The sequence below is a fragment of the Perna viridis genome, chromosome 7, assembly GCF_037379345.1.
Source record: "Perna viridis isolate PV_CMFRI_1.1 ecotype Kerala chromosome 7, ASM3737934v1, whole genome shotgun sequence".
NCBI lineage: Eukaryota > Metazoa > Mollusca > Bivalvia > Mytilida > Mytilidae > Perna > Perna viridis.
The window spans coordinates 17,406,761-17,428,731 of record NC_142451.1 but is presented as its reverse complement, the minus strand read 5'-3'; the positions used below and the strand labels follow the sequence as shown (position 1 = coordinate 17,428,731).

General features: G+C 31.2%; 1 protein-coding gene across 4 annotated transcripts in view; it reads left to right on the top strand.

The window, feature by feature from the left end:
* The first annotated feature begins 4,096 nt into the window (after positions 1–4,096).
* Positions 4,097–21,971, top strand: part of LOC148611593 (choline transporter-like protein 2) — a 39,138-nt gene continuing 21,263 nt past the window's right edge. The window contains exons 1-5 of one of the 4 annotated variants that reach the window (XM_088592294.1): positions 4,097–4,225; positions 6,291–6,320; positions 13,064–13,099; positions 16,876–16,924; positions 19,827–19,900. In XM_088592294.1, the coding sequence (XP_088448420.1) occupies positions 4,180–4,225; positions 6,291–6,320; positions 13,064–13,099; positions 16,876–16,924; positions 19,827–19,900 (235 nt within the window). In that variant the 5' untranslated portion in view covers positions 4,097–4,179. The remainder of the gene's footprint in view (positions 4,226–6,290; positions 6,321–13,063; positions 13,100–16,875; positions 16,925–19,826; positions 19,901–21,971) is intronic. The other 3 variants (XM_088592296.1, XM_088592297.1, XM_088592298.1) reach the window with 3 other exon arrangements.

Below are 21,971 nucleotides of genomic sequence, written 5' to 3'. Positions count from 1 at the left end.
ATAAAAACTGTATTTGACGGGTAAAAGTCATACTAGTATTGGACCGCTAAATCCTGTATTGGCGCACATTTATATTTTGTATTGTATTGGTAGTTTTGATCCATATTTAGTCTAATATTCAACATAAGTCAATAATATATTATACTGACATTAATACACAGTCTGTAATGCATTATTGACACATTACTTGTTTTTAACAGTTAGATTAACGAATACCTGACAGTTTCAAGCCTATGGTTTTGTGAAAATTTTATCTTAACATCTAAAAAGTCCTTTTTGCTTATTTTGCTGGTTGAATTGTTGATTAGTACCTTGCATACATAATTTATAAGGATGTCCATCATTAATAAGTCTTAATATTTATCTTTGTTCCCTAAAACCGTATTAGTTACATGTAAACATGAAAAAGAAAGTAACCCATAGAGATTCATACATGTTTTCCAGATGAAAATCATAAGAAAATTGAAAAACATGTTGGCTACCCAAGGGATTATAAATTTGTGTACATGCCAAAATGACGTCACAAATTCTGCCACTATTCAATTTTCAGAGAATTTATATTCAAATGAGTGATTTAATGGAATTTTCTTATCCAAAATTATATTCTGCAGGCTTTGAGCAACTAAATATTTTCTCAAGGAGTTTTACAAAACACTGTGTTGAATATATATATAATACTGTCAGGTATACAGTCTGTTTCCCACAGAAAATTATCTATAAAATTAGCTTTGTTTTTTTTCAACAGTTTGGCTGATGCTTCAAATTGTGATTGTATTTCATCTTCAGTTTCCATGCAACACATGCATGAACTGCAATGTATGGTTACTTTGTTTCCAGTGTGACACCAGTTTAACAAGTGCTATTTTCAAATTTATTAAAGGATGTTTGCTGCTTTGTTAAAAATGAAAAGGATATCAACGGTTGAGCAATCTTTTAAGATCTTTCATGCTAGAACAATATTAGTACAAAACAATGTTGGGAGTGTGTGCTCTTTTTTTAGATACAAGCATATGAAATTTTGACAGGAAAAGGATTTCTATTGATTTTCCACAGGTTTTGTCTTAGTAGGTTTTATCTATTAAAAACACTGAAGAAATTAAAAGGATTTCATAAAAACTTCTCAAATAACATTTAAAGGGGTATTTATTGAAATTATGAAAGGAAAAGTGGCAAAAAATATTAATGTTATAAAATGGATAAAACCAGAGGAGTCTGAAATTCTGACAAACATTAGAAGCAAACATCCTTGAAATATTTCTTCTTTATGGGGACTGATTTTTTATATTAACTAAACAAACTTACAACTTATCACTTATTCATTGCAATCAGACTATTAATGTATTCTATAGTACATTGTATAAGTGCTTACATATATGGAACATTTAACATAATATATATTGTATAATAACATATCAGTCATTATTTATTTAAAATCATTTTCCATAACCGTATGAAACTTTTTTTTATCTTTGAAGATACTTCTATAACTATTTATGAGTGTTGCACAAGCTGTTGCAATATATTTTCATTAAACCATAAATAAAAAGAAAAAGTGTAATAAATGTTGTTTGAAAAGTTATTATGAAATCCCTGTGACTTTCTCACAAGAAGTTGTTTGTAAGTTTTTACATTACAAATCCTTTTCCTATTGTATTACCAGAACTTTCAACTACTGTGATAGTATTACATTTTTTGTGAATTGAAACTTGTATGTCAAATTCTCCCAAGGTTATTTTCAAGAATTTCATGATAAGCTGTTCTCCAGTTGATGTTTTTTTTTACCTTAAGGAGGTAGACCTGGGGTAAGGGACATAACTCTTGAAATCAGTGATATGCTTGTATTATATGTTTTTAATGTGCAGATTTTTAGGAGAAGGACAAGTTCTAATATACAGATTTTCAGGGGATCAGTATGAAGGAACAGTTCTTATGTCATGAAAGAAATGATTTTGCAATTTTGACAAATGCTTCCTACATAGTAGAAAATCCATGATCTAATAAATTCACTTTTTTATGAATGATAGATTTTTTTTAATATAGAATGAGAACTTTTTTATAAATATATTTTTTGTTTAGTAGTTTTTATTTTACTATGACTGGATCATTACTGTTTTATTTTGGAATGATTGAAAAGCTTTCTTTGAAATTTATTTTTACTGTTTTTCATTGAAACAGTATTCATTTGATAGAGAAATTTTTCTGGTATTTCAATTTAAGTCAGTACTTTTGTTATTATCAGGAGGTTGGTGCAGGAATAGAAACATATAGTATGAAGTAGTGTTCATGCAATTATAACAAAACAAAGATTAATGACAAAATTAAATGAATCAAATACAAAATTTTGCAATCTAATTGAAACTAACAGTTTGTTTAGCTCCAAAAACAGTGTGAATCAAACATAAAGTTGATTCTAATTATATTGAAAAGAATGGAATGAAATCTATCAAAACTGTTTAGTGTCATGGTAGGTTTGGACAGACAGACAGACAGACATGTCATATCCTAAAAAATCTGGCATATAAAATATACATGATTTATGTACAAGACCATGCACAGCTATTGGTTCTTGTTATTTCTGATATTCTTTTTAATTGTATGAATCTCATGTTAAATACTGTCTACGTGTATGGCTACTCTACTACTGGTATTTATTGATGGCTGTTATATCATTATCATATTATACACACTACCTATTTTCTAACTTTAAAAGATTAGTAATTTGTACATGTATTTACAGATTTACAGTTTAATTTTTACCTATAATGATTACCTATATCTTAGATAACCTTTTCTGATGTATGATTATTATGATCTCTGAATTATGTAATAAATGGTCTTAATCAAGAAAACATTGTTTCTTTTTGTCATATATTATGACGTCATAACTTACGACTAATTTTACATTTACAATTTTTTGTGAAAAGGACCACAGGCCCGCTCTTACCAGTTTATTTTTATCTAATCAACCAAGTACTTTTCAAGCATGAGTTCCCTCCCTTCTGTTGGATCCACCATTCTATCTTCAGACATTTACTGCCTATTGGTTGATATTATATACCAGTTTATGTCATCACTAGACTACAATGTTGTCAAATATAGCCAGGTACAGTCATCATTGGTCGTTGCAGCCATTAACTTTGGTCAATTTTCATAAAATGTTGACGGGTGCTTGGGATTTAGAAAAGGAGATAGGCCGAACTCTTGGCATAGCATTACAAGCATCAATAAAAGGCGGACATGTCATAGACAACAGTATGGTTCAAATAATGGAAACAAATTGAATAATTATATTTTAAAGACTAAAACACCTAAACAAACCTAGCTCCAAGGGCCTGTGACCAGACCAGACATAATTACCGGTATGCATTCTTGCAAAATCACAGATAAGTGTTTTTTTTTTTTAATTTAAGTAAATAGTGTTGGAAGTGATGTAAAAAAATATTATCAAATCATTTGCATATGGGAGATAATCGGTGGGAAATGTTTTGCAAAAACAAAACAGGATTTTGGATTTGTTTTGAATTATGAGAAAAAGTGACTAGATGTTTTACACAAATTTTGATGAAATTTTTAGATAGTTTGTGAAACAAATCACCTACATTAATTATGAGGCTCAATTACCTGGAAATAAGTTTGATGGCTTGTGTTTTTTTGGTTTTTTTTTTTAGAAAAATTAGAAAAAGATATATTTACAAAAATAACTTATCTTATGCTTTGCCTTAATTAAGAAATAAGTGTGCTCATCAACTCTTTCGGTACCAGGTTTCAATACCATTCTGGCCTTTAAATAGGAAGACAAAACGTTTTAAGTCTGATTTTCTATACATAGTTCAGGTTTATTGTACATTCGCTGGACTGTATTGCATTTAAAAAAAAACACTTATTTCATCTTCGACCCGTATACTTTGTTTGATACGTATACCAATAACTTATTAATCGGTATTAAAAATATACATATTATAGTGATTAAATTAAATTCAGATTATAAACTGTTTATTTTCGAAGTCCAATCTAATTTCATCAATAAAATGTTATTTTCTTGTCATTTAATGTTTTCATTGTTGCTAATGAGAAAGCTTGATCACGTGATACAGGTAAATTTAATCTGGCAGGTTCATGACATAAACAAGGAATTATTTTTGAAGTTGTTTTCGCTAATTTCGGATTACTTATAAGAAAATGGCTAAAATTGCTGATGAAGAAGAAAATAAGAAAGAAAAGGAAGGTTTGTTCATTGTTTACTGAATTACTGTAGCACACTCAAGCAAGGGGGGCAAGTATTATATTGTACCGTGCTCCCGTGCTTGCAGAGGCACATCACAGAACTTTAGCGTATTGTCCATGAACAAATATGTACACATTGACTAATAAGTTTATATACAATGTATATTTATGTACATGAAAGGAACAAAATAAGAAAATCTTTAGCTTAAATTGGACTGTTTTGTAAATTTAACGGGGATTCACATGCATGCATGGCCTGCCCTTTGTAAGCGAAATAGGAGAGTTCTTCGTGGTGTCATCACTTACCTGTGATTTGGTTTTGGTTTTCAAAACATCCATTGAGTGGCATAGGGTATCAACTTTAAATCATCATAACTTTTTCATTTTTAAGTTAATTTAAACATTCTTTTTGTTCCCAACATTGCAAATAAAATTCTTTTTATCCATGAAATTTTTGAAATAAATATTCAGTAATTAGACTATATGTACATACGATTTTAATTATAATTTAATACAAAAACAGTGGTTTACATATAAATTTCACTACAAATTTATTTTTTCAAGTAAAACAGATATGAATTCACATACATAATATGAATTATTTTATCTAAATGAAACATTTTACAGAACCAAAATTAGATATAAAATAACAAAGTTATAAAGTTTTGAAAATTGGAATTCTAACCATGAAATTGTCAATTGTTTGTTTAGTTGTTAGTTTGGCAACCAATTTGACACTTAATGATATGCAAATTAGTGAATATGACATCACTAATGAGATTGAAGAACTCTCCTATAAAAACAAGATAAGCTTGGTTATGATATGGCTTAGTAAGTTATGATATGCGAATTGTGCATACAGTTTTTAAGATAACTATAACCTTTTAGTGAAACTGCGAATATTCATATTAAAAAATGTGCAACCATGGCTGATCCGCATAGTCACAAAAGGAGGGGCAGAAAAATGTTATAAGTAGCTGTCTTTGTAAGAATCATGCAAAATCTGAAAAATGTGATACACCCTAAAAAAGGCTACATATTTTTATTTTTGTAATTAAGTTGTTTTATGGGTCTATACTATGAAATGTGTAATTATTCATTCAAATCTGTCTGCTCTTAGGAGATAATCAACATTGAAAATCCAGTAGATTCTATTGTATTTGAGCGTCATTTACAGAGTTATCTCCCTTAATTTTGAATTTCACAGTGCATTCTATACAATTTTTATCTCCTATGAGCAAGGGTTATATGAAAAACCAAATGTTAATTTCTGTTTACTAAGGCATTTTAAACAAGATATCAAAAATAAAAATATGTAGGCTTTCCAACCATGTATAACATTTTGCATGATTCTTAGCTGGAGTGCTACTTAAAAATAGGGAATTCAATGCAATTAATTCAAAACTATTGAAACAGTTGTATGATAAATGCTTTATTTTTTTCTTATCATTTTTTTATTCATAAATACAAAAAAAATTATCACAATTGTCATACTAGAGGGTCAGTGTCACCTGGAGGCCTGTTTGATCCATTTAATACCTAACCCTCTATCTGCTTTGAAATCTAGTTTGCATTGCTTTTATTTTAATGCTTTTTTTGTGTGTGCTTGATTACTTGCATGTTTGTCATGTTGCTTTAAGTTTATGCCTTTTGTATACTAAATGATAGAATTTTTACATAAAAAAATGTGCTTTTTCTTAAATAATCTCCCACATGAGAAAGTGTCCATCTCCCTCATGAACAGTATTAATCCAAAGATTAACAGATATACCATCCATCTTCAAAATATGTAAGTAATGCTGGATCCATGTTTTGTGTTGGGGGTTCAAAATTATGTATTCAGAGGCATTGATTTCTGTTATTAGAAACATTTTAGTAAATCTGAAATCTTGTATATTGTACTGGTAAAAATTTGATCACAGCTAGCTACATGTGTATTTAATTCTCAAAAGAAGGACTATGTTTTGATATCACAGACCGTTTTAGAAAATCTTACTACTTAAAATGATACTTTAAAGAGACAAAGTCAGAACACTATTTTACAAACATCTGATTTCAATTTACAGACAAATCAAGTTCGAAGGAGGAATATAAAGGTAGTACTACATTGTATGTGTAGATTCTGGTTTGAAACATCTCTATATATTCATTTGTACATTGTATAGCTAACTTACACTCTTTCTGTGACTTACACACTATACTGATACACCAATGCTTCTTGGTGTCTGTACACTACAAGTAGAATCTGTTCAAAATGTTTTTATCAATATCAATCATGTGTTAACTTCATTGAAATTTCTTGGTATTTCACGCCTTTGGATACTGAACAGTTGAGTTCACTTTTATTTTTGTGTTTGTTCAAAAGTAAAGGATGTTCGCTGGTCATGTTCAGCCATTTTTTGTTACAATTTATTTGACTTGTTTCGTTTTATTCCATTTCATAGTATTATGACCTGTGCAGTTGGATAAGCCTACATTTCAACTTCCATTTCTTTTTAATAAACTAAGAATATTTTCTTTCATATTATTCAATTTATTAATCTGCTAAATGAGTGGGTGATGTATTGGAATCACCTAATGTCCTTCCACCAAAAATTTTCGCCCAAATTGTTGTCACAATTATCTCGGCTTGTAATTGATTGATTGATTTTAAATTTGTACTGTAGCTTCATATAGATGGAGTATGTCTTTTAAACAATTTTGGTTGCTCTCCAATATCAACTTCCTGTGCAAATGGGGTATGCACAGCGAGACAATTCGTGGAATTTCATGTTATTCTTAAATATAGCAGCGAACATCCTTACTATCTAACATGTACAAAAAATGTACAATAAAGCATTTATAGTAAATGTGTATTGTTAAGTACTTGAAATTAAAAATTGGAAGAAAATCTTTCATGGTAAGAAAATATTTATTACAAATCAATCACCTATGCCACTCCCATGAACTTTTTCGGTATATAAGGTGTTTTTTTTATTGGTAATATATTACTTGTATATTTGAATAGTACTTTTAATTCTGGATTCAATATATTACTTCAATATAATGTATATTGACTTTTAAACATTTTAGTGGATTAAAATACTTTTAAAGTAGAATTACTAAGCAGAAAGTGTTCTTCTGTTTTCTTAATTCTTTCCTCTTGTGTGGACCTTTAAATTCTGTCTGAAGTCTTGCTGTGCCAAACCAAAAATATCTTTTTATATAAAAGAAAAACAAGACTGAAATTCAATTGTTAGTTACATTATTTAAATTGTACATGTTTGCTACTGGTTATAAAATTACTACAATTCAATTGATATCTGACAATAAATATCCTTGACACACACTTTCTTTTTCTTTAGAAAAATTTTCAGCATTGCGTCTGGTGTAAAATTGTACATTTTCAATATTTTATTTTCTTTATTTCCTACAACACAGAATGTCTGGTGATTTTGCTCTCTCAAAAGAATTACATCTCAAAGAGCCATCATATGACTTTCCTTTAATTGGAGACGGAATGTTGGAATGTTGAACCTTAATTCCTTTCCATTTTTTTTTATTAAAACTGCACAAAGAAGTTTGGGGCATATAAAATTGACACTGTCCATGCACATTTCTTGTGAGAGCAACCCATCCTAAATTACATGTACTCTTTGGTTTTTGATAAAGATTATAGGAAGGTTAACTAAAGTGATTGAATGTAGATAATGCTAGGGCACTGTGAGGGGAGATTATCCAACTTGACGAAAGTCCACTTGTAGCAGGGTCATCTATATTTGGGAGCTTGCTCACAGTATTTTTGGTTTTTGTTTGTTGGGGTTTAACGTCCGAGCAGCAATATTTCAGCTATATTCAGACAATGAACATAAAATGGATGATAAAATGAACATGAAATGAAAAAAAAAAGGATGGGTCACAAGGATAATAGGGTCAACAAATTTTGATTGCCACTTGAAAAAGGGAGGGATGGGTAAGGTCGGCAATTTAGCCTCCTGTGGCAGAGTGCAAAGGTTCCTACTCCTATCGAATACCCCAGCAGTGTTCTTTAACGTGCAAGGAACGTGGCATCTTTCCCAACACGGTGCACCACTATGGTTTGCGGTCAGGTTTTCCATATTATAGCCTGACAACCCCAGCATGTAACACGCCAGGGGTACCCCATTCCACCACCTGGGGCACACATCTCAGTTGCTCTGTGGGCAGAGCGCCTAGCCCCCGGCTAGGTTTCTGAGCACTATTTAGTCGCCTTATACGACAAGCTTAGCGCTGCTGCAGGCCTATTCACCCGGACCTGCACGGGGCGAGTATTTTTGGTAACTTATATATACAAACTTGAATGCATTTATATCAATAATACAACATCTTCTTTGTAGATTACATATTTTCTAATTCTTGTAAAGCTTGGATGATGTAGGTGCTAAGTAAAACTGATATAATTATGTAAACCAATAAAAAACATGTTTCAACCCCAGAGTAAATAATTTTCTAATATGTAAGCCATCACTCAATGGAACTACTGTTTGTATTCCCCTATAGGTTTAGTGTCATTACATAAACTTCGAATTAGTTATGATTGATTTTCCAATACTGCTCTATCAGGTCGAAAAATACAATTGATGTTCTAATCTGACACCTTGATATTCTTATGCTTTTGATCTGAGTGCATGTAATCAACTAGAAATGAATGGGTGTAGGATCAATAACAGCAATGTAAAGAGGAATAAATTGTTCTAAGAGCTGATTAAAGAGTAATCAAGGGAACCAAGATTTTAGTGGAAATCAAAAGAATGTAATCCAGGGACAAAAACCAGACATGGAAAACAGACAAACACAACAAAAAACATAATGTAACTAAAATAATACATACAAGGAAACAACTAAAAGCTGGGAGCATGGACCAGATGCACCATCTGCCACTTTTCTAGAAACACCCACTGAGTTGCTCATAAAATGTCAAGTCTTGGGTAGACGAAAAAGGAAAGTTAGGAGTTTACATAAAGAGTTCATTGCATTTTACATACATGTAAATTCTCAGTCTAGCTATGTTTTACACATGTACCATACATCACATTGTAGATGCATATGTTCTTGAACCTAGGTTGTATTTGAAACTTATTTAAAGTTAATATATTTGTTTTTTACTATAACTAATTCAGTTACCATTCCACATTGTAATATTTGTTTCTCTGAAAATTTCTGGTTATGCAAGCAATTGCCTTAAATCACACAAATATGTCCGATATGAGGTCATGATGTGCCTTTTACAAAGTGCACTTTCACTATAAAGGAAGATTAGGAATATTCATATTGCTGTGCTAGTATTTGTTGGTTATTATCATTTATAAAAGGAATTCAACTTTGAGAATGTAAGATTGGGGAGATTATTATTACAAGTACATACTAAAAAATGAGATTATCTTGTCTGAAGACATTTTATTACTGTATGGTGGATTATATTGATGGGTGTAAATTTGGCTGTTTTAAAGCAAAAAGGTATCACGTAAAATTTTGGCATTTCTTATTTTGGCTGACGCTGTAGTCTAGCATTTTTCTCAATATTAGTCTCCGCAGGATAACCTAGAATGAAGATTAACTTTCTAACACTTGAAATTTTCTTTAGAATTATCAAGTTTTCTACTTTCCAATGAGAAAGTTGAGTATAATCAATAACTTCCCTATGCCAACATTGTACTAGTCCTGTGTGATGGGAAAGTGTAATCCTAGAATACCGTGGTGCACTAGGTGTTTAAGCCCAGAGTAAAAATTTCACTGATTTTATTTTGGTATTTTTAGACAGACTGCTGAAATACTCCAAAATTATCACCCAGCGAAAATTATCTTCTATACAGAAATTCCTATTTGATTTACTTTAAAGCAACCTTTGGTAAATGAGGTTTTTTTTTTTTAATTTAAAAACTAGTGATTTTTATATGTCCTTTCAATGATATTTCTTTTTTTTTCTGATGCCACAGATCCAGTTTTGATTCAAATGAAAAATGACGGAAGAAATTTTTCAAAGACATAAAAGTATGAATATAAAATGTATTGTTGTCTCCAAGTTGAGAATGTTGGTTTGTTTTCCTTTAGAAACTGACAAAGATCATGTGTATAAACTTACAAATATTTCAAATCCAACGCCTCAGTTTGCCTTAAATAGAGATCAAAGTGCAGTGCCCAGAATTGCTTTCTGTATGATGATTGGGGGTTTTTAACGACCTTGAATACCAATACAGGCCTCTCACGGTCGATGTTAGTGGGTTAGTAGAACCAACTGGTATTGGTGGCGGAGCCCAGCCTTCGGGATACCTGACCGAAGAACTCGGTCAGAGTATGTCCCACTAGAGGCTGGGCTGCTGTGTTGATGCTCTGGCCTACTCCCAGACCCCACGTGGGTCCGAGAGTGTTTCCCTACTCTAACTGTTTGGGAGTACGTCAACATGTAGAGTGATGCTTGATGTATCTTTCATGTATCGTTTTATATAGCCATATTGAAATGCCTGAAGCCAAGATTAGTAGTTAAAATCAGTTACCATAATAATTATATTACCAAAATTATTGCATTCTTATAAAAAGTGCTGCAGTGCCTAATTTTCAATTATTGTGTCTTCAAACTAAAACACTGTACTCACATAATTTATATTGTAAACCTTTATCTTCAAACTCATAGTTTTTAACCCCAACTATAATGAGATTTGATGTGAAGAGGTTTAATTCCATTTTCTTTAGTCATTTAAAGTCTCTATTCAATAATGGAATGATATATTGAAATCATTGATATTTGTCTCTGTAAATGTATTGATCAGGTCATAAAAGTGGAGTATATTGGACCATGTTTAATAAAATAGAACTACCAGTATATTGGACAATATTGAAAGCTTTCATGTGACCACCACAAAGAAAATCTAGTTATTTACAAGTATTTTAATCAATGACATGCCCTAAGAATTGTAGTAGCAACAATATACAATGTACATGTATTATGAATCTTGTGGCCTTCTTAGAATGGTTGCATGCTAACAATAGTTATATTTTTGGTTCTGCTTTTTAATTGCAATGGGATGAGAAAGAAACCTACCTTATACTGCAGATGCAGATCAAGAGATTTGGAAAGAGGGGTATAGTTGCACAAAATTTTTAAAATTTCTAAAAAAAGAGAAGGGGAGATTCCAACCCTCAGAATCCTATCCCTGGATCTGCCATTGTATTTATAGTATGTTTACATGCATACTCCATCATACCATTTCCATAAGGATTGTCACCTTTTTTTACAATGAAAATTAGGGCTCATTAATCTATGATTATATTATCCTGTTATTATATTATTAGTTTCCAAATTTATCCTGATGTTTCCATTTGAAGAGTTTAAGTCATTTACAATATTGATACCTTTCTTTTCATTTGCTATATATGTGTAGTAAGCAAATGAAACGTGTTAATCAATAACATATAAAAGTTGAACTTTTCAAATGGAAACCTGAACTGACATAGTCAGAATTAGGTCCTCATAAACTAGAATATTATGGAATACCCATGCAAGGCTTTTATTCCTTAATTTATTGGGTGTATGTTTTTCTTGAGGAAGAAAACTCATTATGAAGTATTAACATCATTAAATTTTCATAAGAATGAGATACCATTAGTATACAGTTTCAGAGCTTACACAGACTCAATATCAGAAATGTATGATTTGAGAGAATGTCAATGGAAGTCCCAAGTAGTGGGTGAATTCTGCCAAATTTTTTTTCAAAAGAATTTTCATCCATAAGAGATCACAAAATCATGTTTTCTCAATATGAATGTTGTTTCATTATTTACTGAAATGATAAGAATGAAGTAATGAGTACATAGAAAACACTGGAAACTTTAAAAAGGGAAATAACTCTCTAACCTGATCATGACCAGTTGATTTGCCAGGGGACTTTGAGCAAATTTTCAGTCATCCACTTCTGATACAGAAATACCAGTACCCCACTTCTCTCTGACATCATAATTGCATTTTAACTTTAGAATTGGTTGAATAAAACTAAATCATTGCCACTAAATCATAGAATCTGCCTGGTGTTTCTACATGAACAATCTTTAAGAGAAGAGACTTATACAGAGCTTTATTATATGTTACAGTACAGTAACATAAACCCTGTAGTGTCTGTAAACAAGGAAAAGTTGATTTCATTGACAGATAACCATTTCTAGAAAAGTTATTTGAAGATAGTACTTGTGTTTGTTTTCTCATTACCCATTATACTTCAGTAGAAACTTAATATGCCATAAATATGTAGTAAATTTAAATTTTATATTGCATGCATCATGGATATACCAATTCAACTTTCCGTCTTCTTACAAGTGCTTTATTAGTTATACTCCTTTGCTTATATTGACATACTTGTTCTTTGTGTTCAACAGGCACTTAACATTCAAATTAATGTCAGGAAAATTTGAAATTCTATCTCACTACAATATTGGTACATTTTACAAAAAAAATCTTTTAATGTGTAAAATAAACCATATTAACATAAGAGATAAGTTATTTTTTTTTTAGAGTTACTTAAATTTGGAAAGTTTGTTGGAAAAATGCCATGGTCATGCATTTTTACATACAAATACATGTACATGTACCTGCATAATTTGAAATGAATAAATTTGATACAGCATTAAATTTAGTATGTTGGTGTTTTTGTAGTACATTAATTTTTTTTGTTAAAGTATTTTATTCACATATCACAAACTATATAATTTTGAATTGTCTCTGGGTTTGTCACCAATTTTGAAATTGTACAGAATCAGTACCATTTTAAATAAGATGACATCAAGGGTGGTAATACTTGAACATGTTTTAACTACCCCTAACACATTTCAGATAAGAAAAAAGCATGGAGTGAGAAAGAATATCAAGGTAGTTAACTCTGTTGGTCTTTTTCATGGATTTGTCTCCCTTTGTTTATTTTCACATTCAAGTCTTCAAATAGTACCTTTTAATTACTCTTATGTGTTAGTTTGTTTGTCTAATTATAATTTAAGACTAATTTCATTTAGTACATATGTTTCACTGGTTTTTTAAGCACTTAACTTTTGGAACTTCAGCAAAAACATGCATGTTATGTAACATAGTGCTTTTGTCTATTTATATTTATCTGATTTGTCAAAAAAGTTGTGTGAAAGTTTAAAGGAATTCAGTGTAGAGTTCCTTAATAAATGTGATTATAGTGAGTTCTTGTCTTCCCTCTATTGATAGTAATGCAATATTGATGATTAAATTTGCACTTACTTAATATTTGATCTCATTTAGAAACTTTATTGCACATAAAGATGTTCATTTTTAATTTTGAATTAAAAAAAAAATCAATGTACATGTATTAATCAATGATTCTTGGTTGAATCAGCGAGTCACACAGGAATCACCGAGTTGCAACACATTACATCTCTGTTTGGGAGGCATTTTGCAACCACATTACCTAAAGTTGATTGGCTCTCATTTCAAATTATTTTAAGCAGATGAAACCTCCTTTTGCAGTAATTCATGTGTATTTGTTGTGTCTTAAATGTCTATCTTAAAATTCACCGCATTAAGTTTTTATATATACATATATATTTATAAGACTCTACAATTGGTTGATTGATCAAATATCCATAGCATAGGAAACTAGATACCATGCATTATTTTAGAATGACAGATTGTCATCACTAATTGAATGTCTGTTATACTAAGTCTACTGCTGTAGGTTCAGTTTTTTTAAAGTAATAAATTTAAAAGCAAGAATTACTCTTGTTAATATTTTGAATACTGTTTTTAGCTCACCAAAGGCCATGTGACCTATTGCCATCACTTGGTGTCCGTCGTCATCGTCATCATCCATCATCGTCACTAACAATTGTACAAAACTCTTCTCCTCTGAAACTACTTGACTGATTAGAACAAAACTTGGTACAGTATAAATGTTCCTTGGGGTATGCCGTTACCAAAAATAGAACATAGGGGTCAGACAGTAGTTTTTCACATATATCTCCAAAATCTTTAGGTTTAGCTAAATTTAAAAGTGTTCAGCATGATGAGATCTATCTCTGATCAAGTTTTGGTTTTAATCTGTGAAGCCATGTTGGAGTTATTTCCCTTTTTCAATGATTTTTGCTATTTTTAATGCTATTTCTTTCAAAAATCTTCTCCTATGACACTACTTGACCAATTGAAACCAACCTTGGTATGAATATTCCTTGTGATATCCTGCATAGAACTGTTGTGGGGATTTTTGATCCATCAAAAAACATGGCCCCCATTACTAAAAATAGAACATAGGGGTCAGACAGTAGTTTTTCGCATATATCTGAAAACCGTTAGGTTTAGCCAAACTCTTTCAATTGCTGAAATGATCTTTATTATAAGGCCTTCAAAAGTCTTTAGGGATCAAAGTTGTCAGGCGACTTCTTATAAGAGTTATTGCCCTTGAAAGATGATTTTTTTTTTAGTTTTCAGCTAATATCTTGAAACTTATAATAGATAGAAAGAAACTTTCATTTGCTGAAATGATCCTTATGATAAGTCCTACCGAAGTCTTTTTGAGTCAAAATTGTTAGACATCTACTTGTTAAATTTATCACCCTTGAAAGACAAACTTTAACCAAGTGAGCAATTCAGGCTCCTGGGAGCCTCTTGTTTTGGTCCCCTTCATTTATTGCAAGAAAGACAATTTTATGAACTAGATAGATAAATTCATAATCCTAATATCAGGGCTGTTGTCTCTTGTTGGTTTTGCAATTTTGAAATTATGTGTTTCATGATTTAATGAGGACAAATGTGTGTCATAGATAATCATCATAACTGATTGCAGTGGGGTTTTTTTCACAACTATACTCTACCATTTTATCTTGTTGTTTACAGATTATTAATCAGTAATACTCTCAATGTCTTTGATATACTTATAGTTGTTTTTTCCTCTTTGACATTGTATGTAAGTCTCCTTTTTTTAATTTTAATGGAGTTGAACAAAACCATTCTTTGCCAAGTATCCGTATACATATATCAGCTGACTGTTCATTTACTGATTGCAAGATATCTATGCTAGAAATATTGTTGACATAGAGCTGCAAATAATTTCAGATGATTTCCTTTATTTGACAAAAAATAGATTCAATTTATTTTTTTCATGGAATAGATTTATTTGAACAAGCTTTAGGTCTGGTTCAATGTGATATGGATTTATTCTCTCAAAGATCTAATGTAGAATCCAAGCAGTTTTTACCTTTAAATTGGTTTTCATTTACTACACAGGCAAGCATCTTTCACATGCATTTCATTTATGAATAATTTAATTGTAGAACTTTCTGGTTGAATTAAAATTTTTGTCAATCATCTCATAGAACAAATTTTGTATATGGCTGTTATTTCATCAACCTTTTTTAATGACATACTTGTTGAATTGTGATACTAAAATTAAATAAGGAATGACATATTTTTTCTGTCTACTTGAACTTGATTTTTTTTTCATGAAATTCACATGATGTCTTCATTCACATGAAATCTGTCACATGATTTATTTCTTCAATTCGTGTAAAATTATTATACCTGAGTGTACAGTTTATCCAAATACCGATAATTCCAATTATTTTTTAATTAATAGAATGATATTTTCATAACCATGTTGTCTCTGGTGCATTTATGAGACTGTCATATCTGTCAACCAATGGTAATAGAGGCTATAGTTAGATAGAAGATATGGTCTATGTTTTAAAACAGTGCAGTCATAATTTCTTTTTTGGCTCTTGTAAATTTTCTTACACTAGGACTTCAATAGATTGTACAACAGCTATCCACAAGTGTTTTTTTTTCACATTTACCTGGCAACTTTTGATCTTTTACCTATTACTCTGAGCATTATTTTCTGTCATCCTGCAAAATCATGTAGAAGTATGTATTTTTAATGAGCATATTGAGTTTGGAATGATGTATAACATGTCTTAAATTATTTTAAAGAATTTTTGACAAAAAAGTATGATAAAATCACAAAATGCCTCATTAAAGGGGGGGATGATTGGCAGGAGAATGTAATGGAAGTTTAAATTTTTACAAGAAAGAAAGTGAGTTTGTAACCCCCATTTTCTTTTTGTAGTGTAATAGAAAGTCAGATAAGGATTCTTTACACAAGGGTTTAAGAAATTCTATGGACCATTTTTTTGGGGTTTTTTTTTTATAGTTTGTGATAATAATGAAAATTCCTTGAAGAATCTATATAAAATATATTTAAAAAATCGCCTACGTTATGGTTTAATCATCTTGAAACCAAGTTTGGTGACCAATGTTTTTATACTATTTTACAGAATTTTCATTTAAGGTCATCTTTGAGAAAAATTAGAAAAATTTATAAACAGAATGTATTATGTAAGATCTACATGAAGCCTATTCTTTTTTGATAGAGTTCATGTGACCAGGGTTTTAATTCACATGAAAATCACATGAAAGTCATGTGATCAGAAGTTAATTGTGTGTGAAAATCAAATGAATATCATGTTAAATGAAAGTTAATGTGTATAATTAATATAAAGATTACAAATTAAAGCTATTTTCATGTGCAATTGTTTTCTTGGTTGATCAAATCATAAATAATCCAGCAGGATCAAAGTTGTAGAAACAATTCTTGTCAATTTGTCACTGATTTAAATCTTGTTTTTATTTTGTAGGAGAAAAACGTAAATTTGATCCAAACTTCAAAGGACCAATCAAAAACAGGTAAGTCTCGTCATATAATCCATTTAATTTTTATCTTATTTTACACCTGTGCCTTCTTAGTGACGTCACATTGTCTTACAAAATAGGGATTTGATATTAATTCTAGAGAGTTAAAATTTGACACTGTAAAGTATTGATTTACTTGGAGTTTTGACAACAGTAGCAATAACATTGTAAAACAGGACACGATCAAATTGATCAGTCGTAAATTTATGACAATACTTCTGAGATCAGGGGCAGATCCAAGATTTGAGTTTAGGGGGGTGTTAATTGAATTAAATGCAGTACAAAAGCAAGGCAAAATTATTATGGGGTGAAACTTGTGGTAAAAAGTTTTTTTCTTACCAATTTAGGGGGGGGGCATACACCTGGTACACCAGTCCTTGGATCCGCACCTGGAGATATTGTATTGTGCATAAATGGTATATCCTCTTTGCAATAATAAATTTCTACCTTTACAACAGGACAGTGACAAGCCTTATTGTTATAAGAGATCAATTTAGTGAAAGATGTACTTTTACAAGTAAAATTTATTAATCACCCTATATTGAAAGTTACAAACACTCCTTTTAATCTCTAATGGTTTTATTTATTCATTGTCTCCCATAAGTTTTCCATATCACTAGTACATGTAAACAGGATGCATCAAGTGGATACTACTAAATTTTTGGAGCCTTACTTAATGATATCATTAGCAAACAAATTTTTTGGGGGTTATAGGAATCCTCCTGTCTCTCTGTGTCTGTCTATCTGTCCATTCATTATCTGTTCATCAGCAACCTTTATGAAATTTTATAGGGAGATTTTGTGTTATTTTCTGCATTTATTTTGCTCTCGGTTTGATCTCAGTTTCAGCAATTTTTACATCTGACTTTAAAAAATAATGATGTAAAGGTATATTAGAGTACACCTTTTCCATCTTTCCAAATTTCGTCACAATTATCTCAGCTCCCAGTGGATGGATAGATTTCAAATTTGATGTGTGGTTTTATATAGATGAGACATACATTGTAAGGGATTTTGGGTGCTGTCCAATGTTACTTCATGTATGGGGATATCCTAGCACTACAAAACAAGCAACTTCATGTTCAAATTATGGTTTACATTGCCTGTTGGTATGGATCATTTTCAGCTGATAATTGCAATAATATAGCAAAGGTAAACAAGTACTATAAAAAAGATACATGATGCATATTCTCCCTTGGTTAATACCCAGATCTAGTTTAAAGATTTTATTTGGTGAACTGTATGATCACTGTGCTGTGTTTCATATTTCAATTATTTTATTGGTTCAACAAGTAAACTATTTCCAATTTCCAATATATAAAAGTGATTGAAAATATCCTAGACACCAATGCCCCCAATAGAGCCATAAGTTTCATGGTTGCTATCACATTTGTCCAATAAAATGCAAGGCTGTAAGTTACATTGGTTAGGTTACCATGGTTAAGCATTATGAATGTCACATGATGTCAAAGTGCACTCAATACCAACTGTGTCAGAAAAAGAAATTAAAGATCTTGACAAAAATTTTATTTTTTTTTCAAACAAGCCAAAGCAAATAAATAATAAGCATAATCATGTTATAACAAATGCATCCTCTAAACAGACATCATGATTGACTTTGGCACATAATAAGATACATTGTTTTAAACTGAGTTTTTCAAGTTCATGTAAATCTATGATGTAAAATTTTAGGCATTTCCCCTCCTATATATACATAACTTAAAACTGGAAAAATACACCACATAATTATTGTATTGAAATATATAAGTTATAGCTACATAGTTCAATTGGCCAAGTCTATTATGATATCACATGCAGCTCTTCTAATCTGAACAGGCAGTCTACTAAGCCTTTCTTGTCTTCCTTCTGTGGCCCCATGCAGGTCCGGGTGTTAAAAGAATAGGCCTGGAGCAGCGCTAAGCTTGTCGTAAAAAGGCGACTAAATAGTGCTCAGAAACCTAGCCAGGGGCTAGGCACTCTGCCCACAGAGCAACTGGGAAGCGGCCCTGGGTGATGGAATGGGGTACCCCTGGCGTGTTACATGCTGGGGTTGTCAAGTTATAATATGGAAAACCTGATTGCAAACCATAGTGGTGCAGCTTGTTGGGAAAGATGTTATGTTCCTCGCACGTTAAAGAACCCTGCTGTGGTATTCGATAGGAGTAGGAACCTTTGCGCTCCACCACAGGAGGCTAAATTGCCCTACCCTACCCATGCCTTTCTTTTTCTTGTGGCAATCAAAATTTGTCGACCCTATTATCCTTTTGGCCCATCCCATTTTTTCATTTCATCATCATTTCATGTTCATTTTATCACCCATTTTATGTTCATCGTCTGAATATAGCTGTTTGCTGCTCAGACGTTAAACCCCCAACAATCAATCAATCAACCAATCTTCCATCTGTGTGACATTGAAGAAAATGAATTGTGGTTCTGTATTATTTATATTGTTCATAACTTTTTGACCAAAAAAAATCGTCTTTTTTACGAACATTTGAAAAAGTCACTAAACCACTGCAGAAGGTCAGATAGAAAAAGAATTGCAATTTATTATGTATCCATATATTGGTATTAAATATTTTGTACTGCAAATCCTAAACACTAACACAGCTATTTTAAAAAAAACTTGGCACTCAATTGTTTTGTAGTATTTTCGTAGATATTCTGCAACATTAAGGAAAAATAATTAGTTTTGATTCTAGGGGACCGTTGTAGGTGTCCCTCATTTAAAAATGGATGGGGGAATTACATAAAATCTCAAATATTTTGTGTTTCTCTCTACTGGTCAATATTTTCAAGCCCTCCCTTCCCATAAGTCTTCAACTGACCATGATAGTATTTTTTTGTCAAACTGGCTAAAATATAGACATTACTAATTCTCTCATTCTATTTGTAGATCATGTACAGATATAATATGTTGTTTGCTGTTTTTATTCTTCTTTGCTGGGATGGTAGCTTGTACAGTTATTGGTAGGTGTCAGTGGATGTCACTTTGAGTAACTTTACCCTAATTTTTATTCGCCCGTCTTAGATGGGACGTATTATGGTATACCGTGCCGTCCGTCCATCTGTTGTCAACACTTCGGACAATAATTGAAAAACACTTTCACCAACTTTTATGAAACTTTATGGAATTGTTCATATCTATGGACATTAGCTCCTTTTGATTTTTATAAATTTCAGCTTTTTCGTTTTCGTGTTATGAATTTTTTACTTAAAAAAAGGGGGATTTTCAAGTTTTCGGGCAATAACTCAAAAACAGTTTCACCTACTTTTATGAAACTTTGGTGAATTGTCTATATCTATTGACATAAGCTCCATTTCCATTTTTATAAATTTAAGATTTTTCATTTCCCTGTAATGAATTTTTATACTTAAAAAGGGGTTATTTTCAAGTTTTCAGTTAATAACTCAAAAACACTTCCACTAACTTATATGAAACTTTGGTGAATTGTTCATATCTATTGAAGTAAGCTCCGTTTCCATTTTTATAAATTTAAGATTTTTCATTTCCCTGTAATGAATTTTTATACTTAAAAAGGGGTTATTTTCAAGTTTTCAGTTAATAACTCAAAAACACTTCCACTAACTTATATGAAACTTTGATGAATTGTTCATATCTATTGAAGTAAGCTCCCTTTCTATTTGTATAAATGTCAAATTTTATGTTTCTGTGTTATGAAGTTTTACTCCGGAAAAAAAGGCAGAAACAGCCAAGGAAATTTATACATTAAAAAATCGTTGAAAACAGACCATTTCTTATGATGATCAACTAATAAATATAAAAGGTACTTGGTAACCTTGTCAGAAAAGTGTGTTTTGAACAAGACAGAAATGTTTGGTTGAAAAACCTAGACAACAAACTTAGTTAAACTTGAGGTAGTCTTGATAGTACCAATTTTTTTGTGCATTATTTATTTATTTTTTTTTTTGTGGGGAGAGGGTATTTGACTCACAGTATTTATAGTTGATCACATAAATTCATTAAAAGCATAAGGACAAGTTAAAAGGGCAATGGCACATCATGCACTTAACACACAGCTCTTTATTTCTTTTTAAAACATGAGTAAGACATGAGTTGCTGTGTCATGACCTTTAAACATTTTAAAAAGAATTTTACACACAGCCAATAATGCCACATATAATAATTATATAAAGTGCCACAATGTGACATACTGGTATGACTATCATATGAATTGAGCATACAATTAAAATATGTTTCAGTTTACATATGGTAATTTGGCTGTGTGGGAAGAAGGATTGGATTGTGTAACTTGGTCTTAAAACATGAGTTTTATCATGTTTTGGTATAAGTTGTGATAGTTTAATGATATTCTTTACCAATAATTTGTGAACATTTGAATATCATTTTAAATAAAATATGTTAGAATTCAGTAGAATTTTTTTCATTTTGTTTGGGAGATCAGTAGTTTGACAGAATTGTCTAATTTGCAAAGATTAGTATCTCAGTTGAAAAGTATTTTTCTCAGTATTCAATTTTGTCAATACAGTGTAGATTTTTTTCAGTAAGTTTTTCAGACATAGCATTGTAATTATACACTCACAATATTGATACTAACTGTTTACATGTATATACAGGTACTTGGTTTCTTATATATGTGACTGTTTATTTGTATTTACATATATATATATAACGTCTCAGAATGTGACGACTCTATTTGCTACACTGCTCCATCGGATCAAATTGATACAGGGAAGATATATAAACGTATAGAAAGGTCTGAAAAATTCCCAATGATGTTAGACCTGTCAAATTTGCGATGCAAATTTTTTTGTCGTTCCCTCCGCAGGACTTGAACTCGTACTGCTGTGACATCTATGGCAACACCGCCTAGCCTAGCTGGCCCAGTGGTCTAGGGCGCTGGACTTCATGCAGGCAGTGTTGCCATAGATGTCACAGCAGTACGAGTTCGAGTCCCGCGGAGGGAACGACAAAAAATTTGCATCGCAAATTTGACAGTTCTAACATTGTTGGGAATTTTTCAGACCTTTCTATATATATATAAGTTGGTTTAGATGT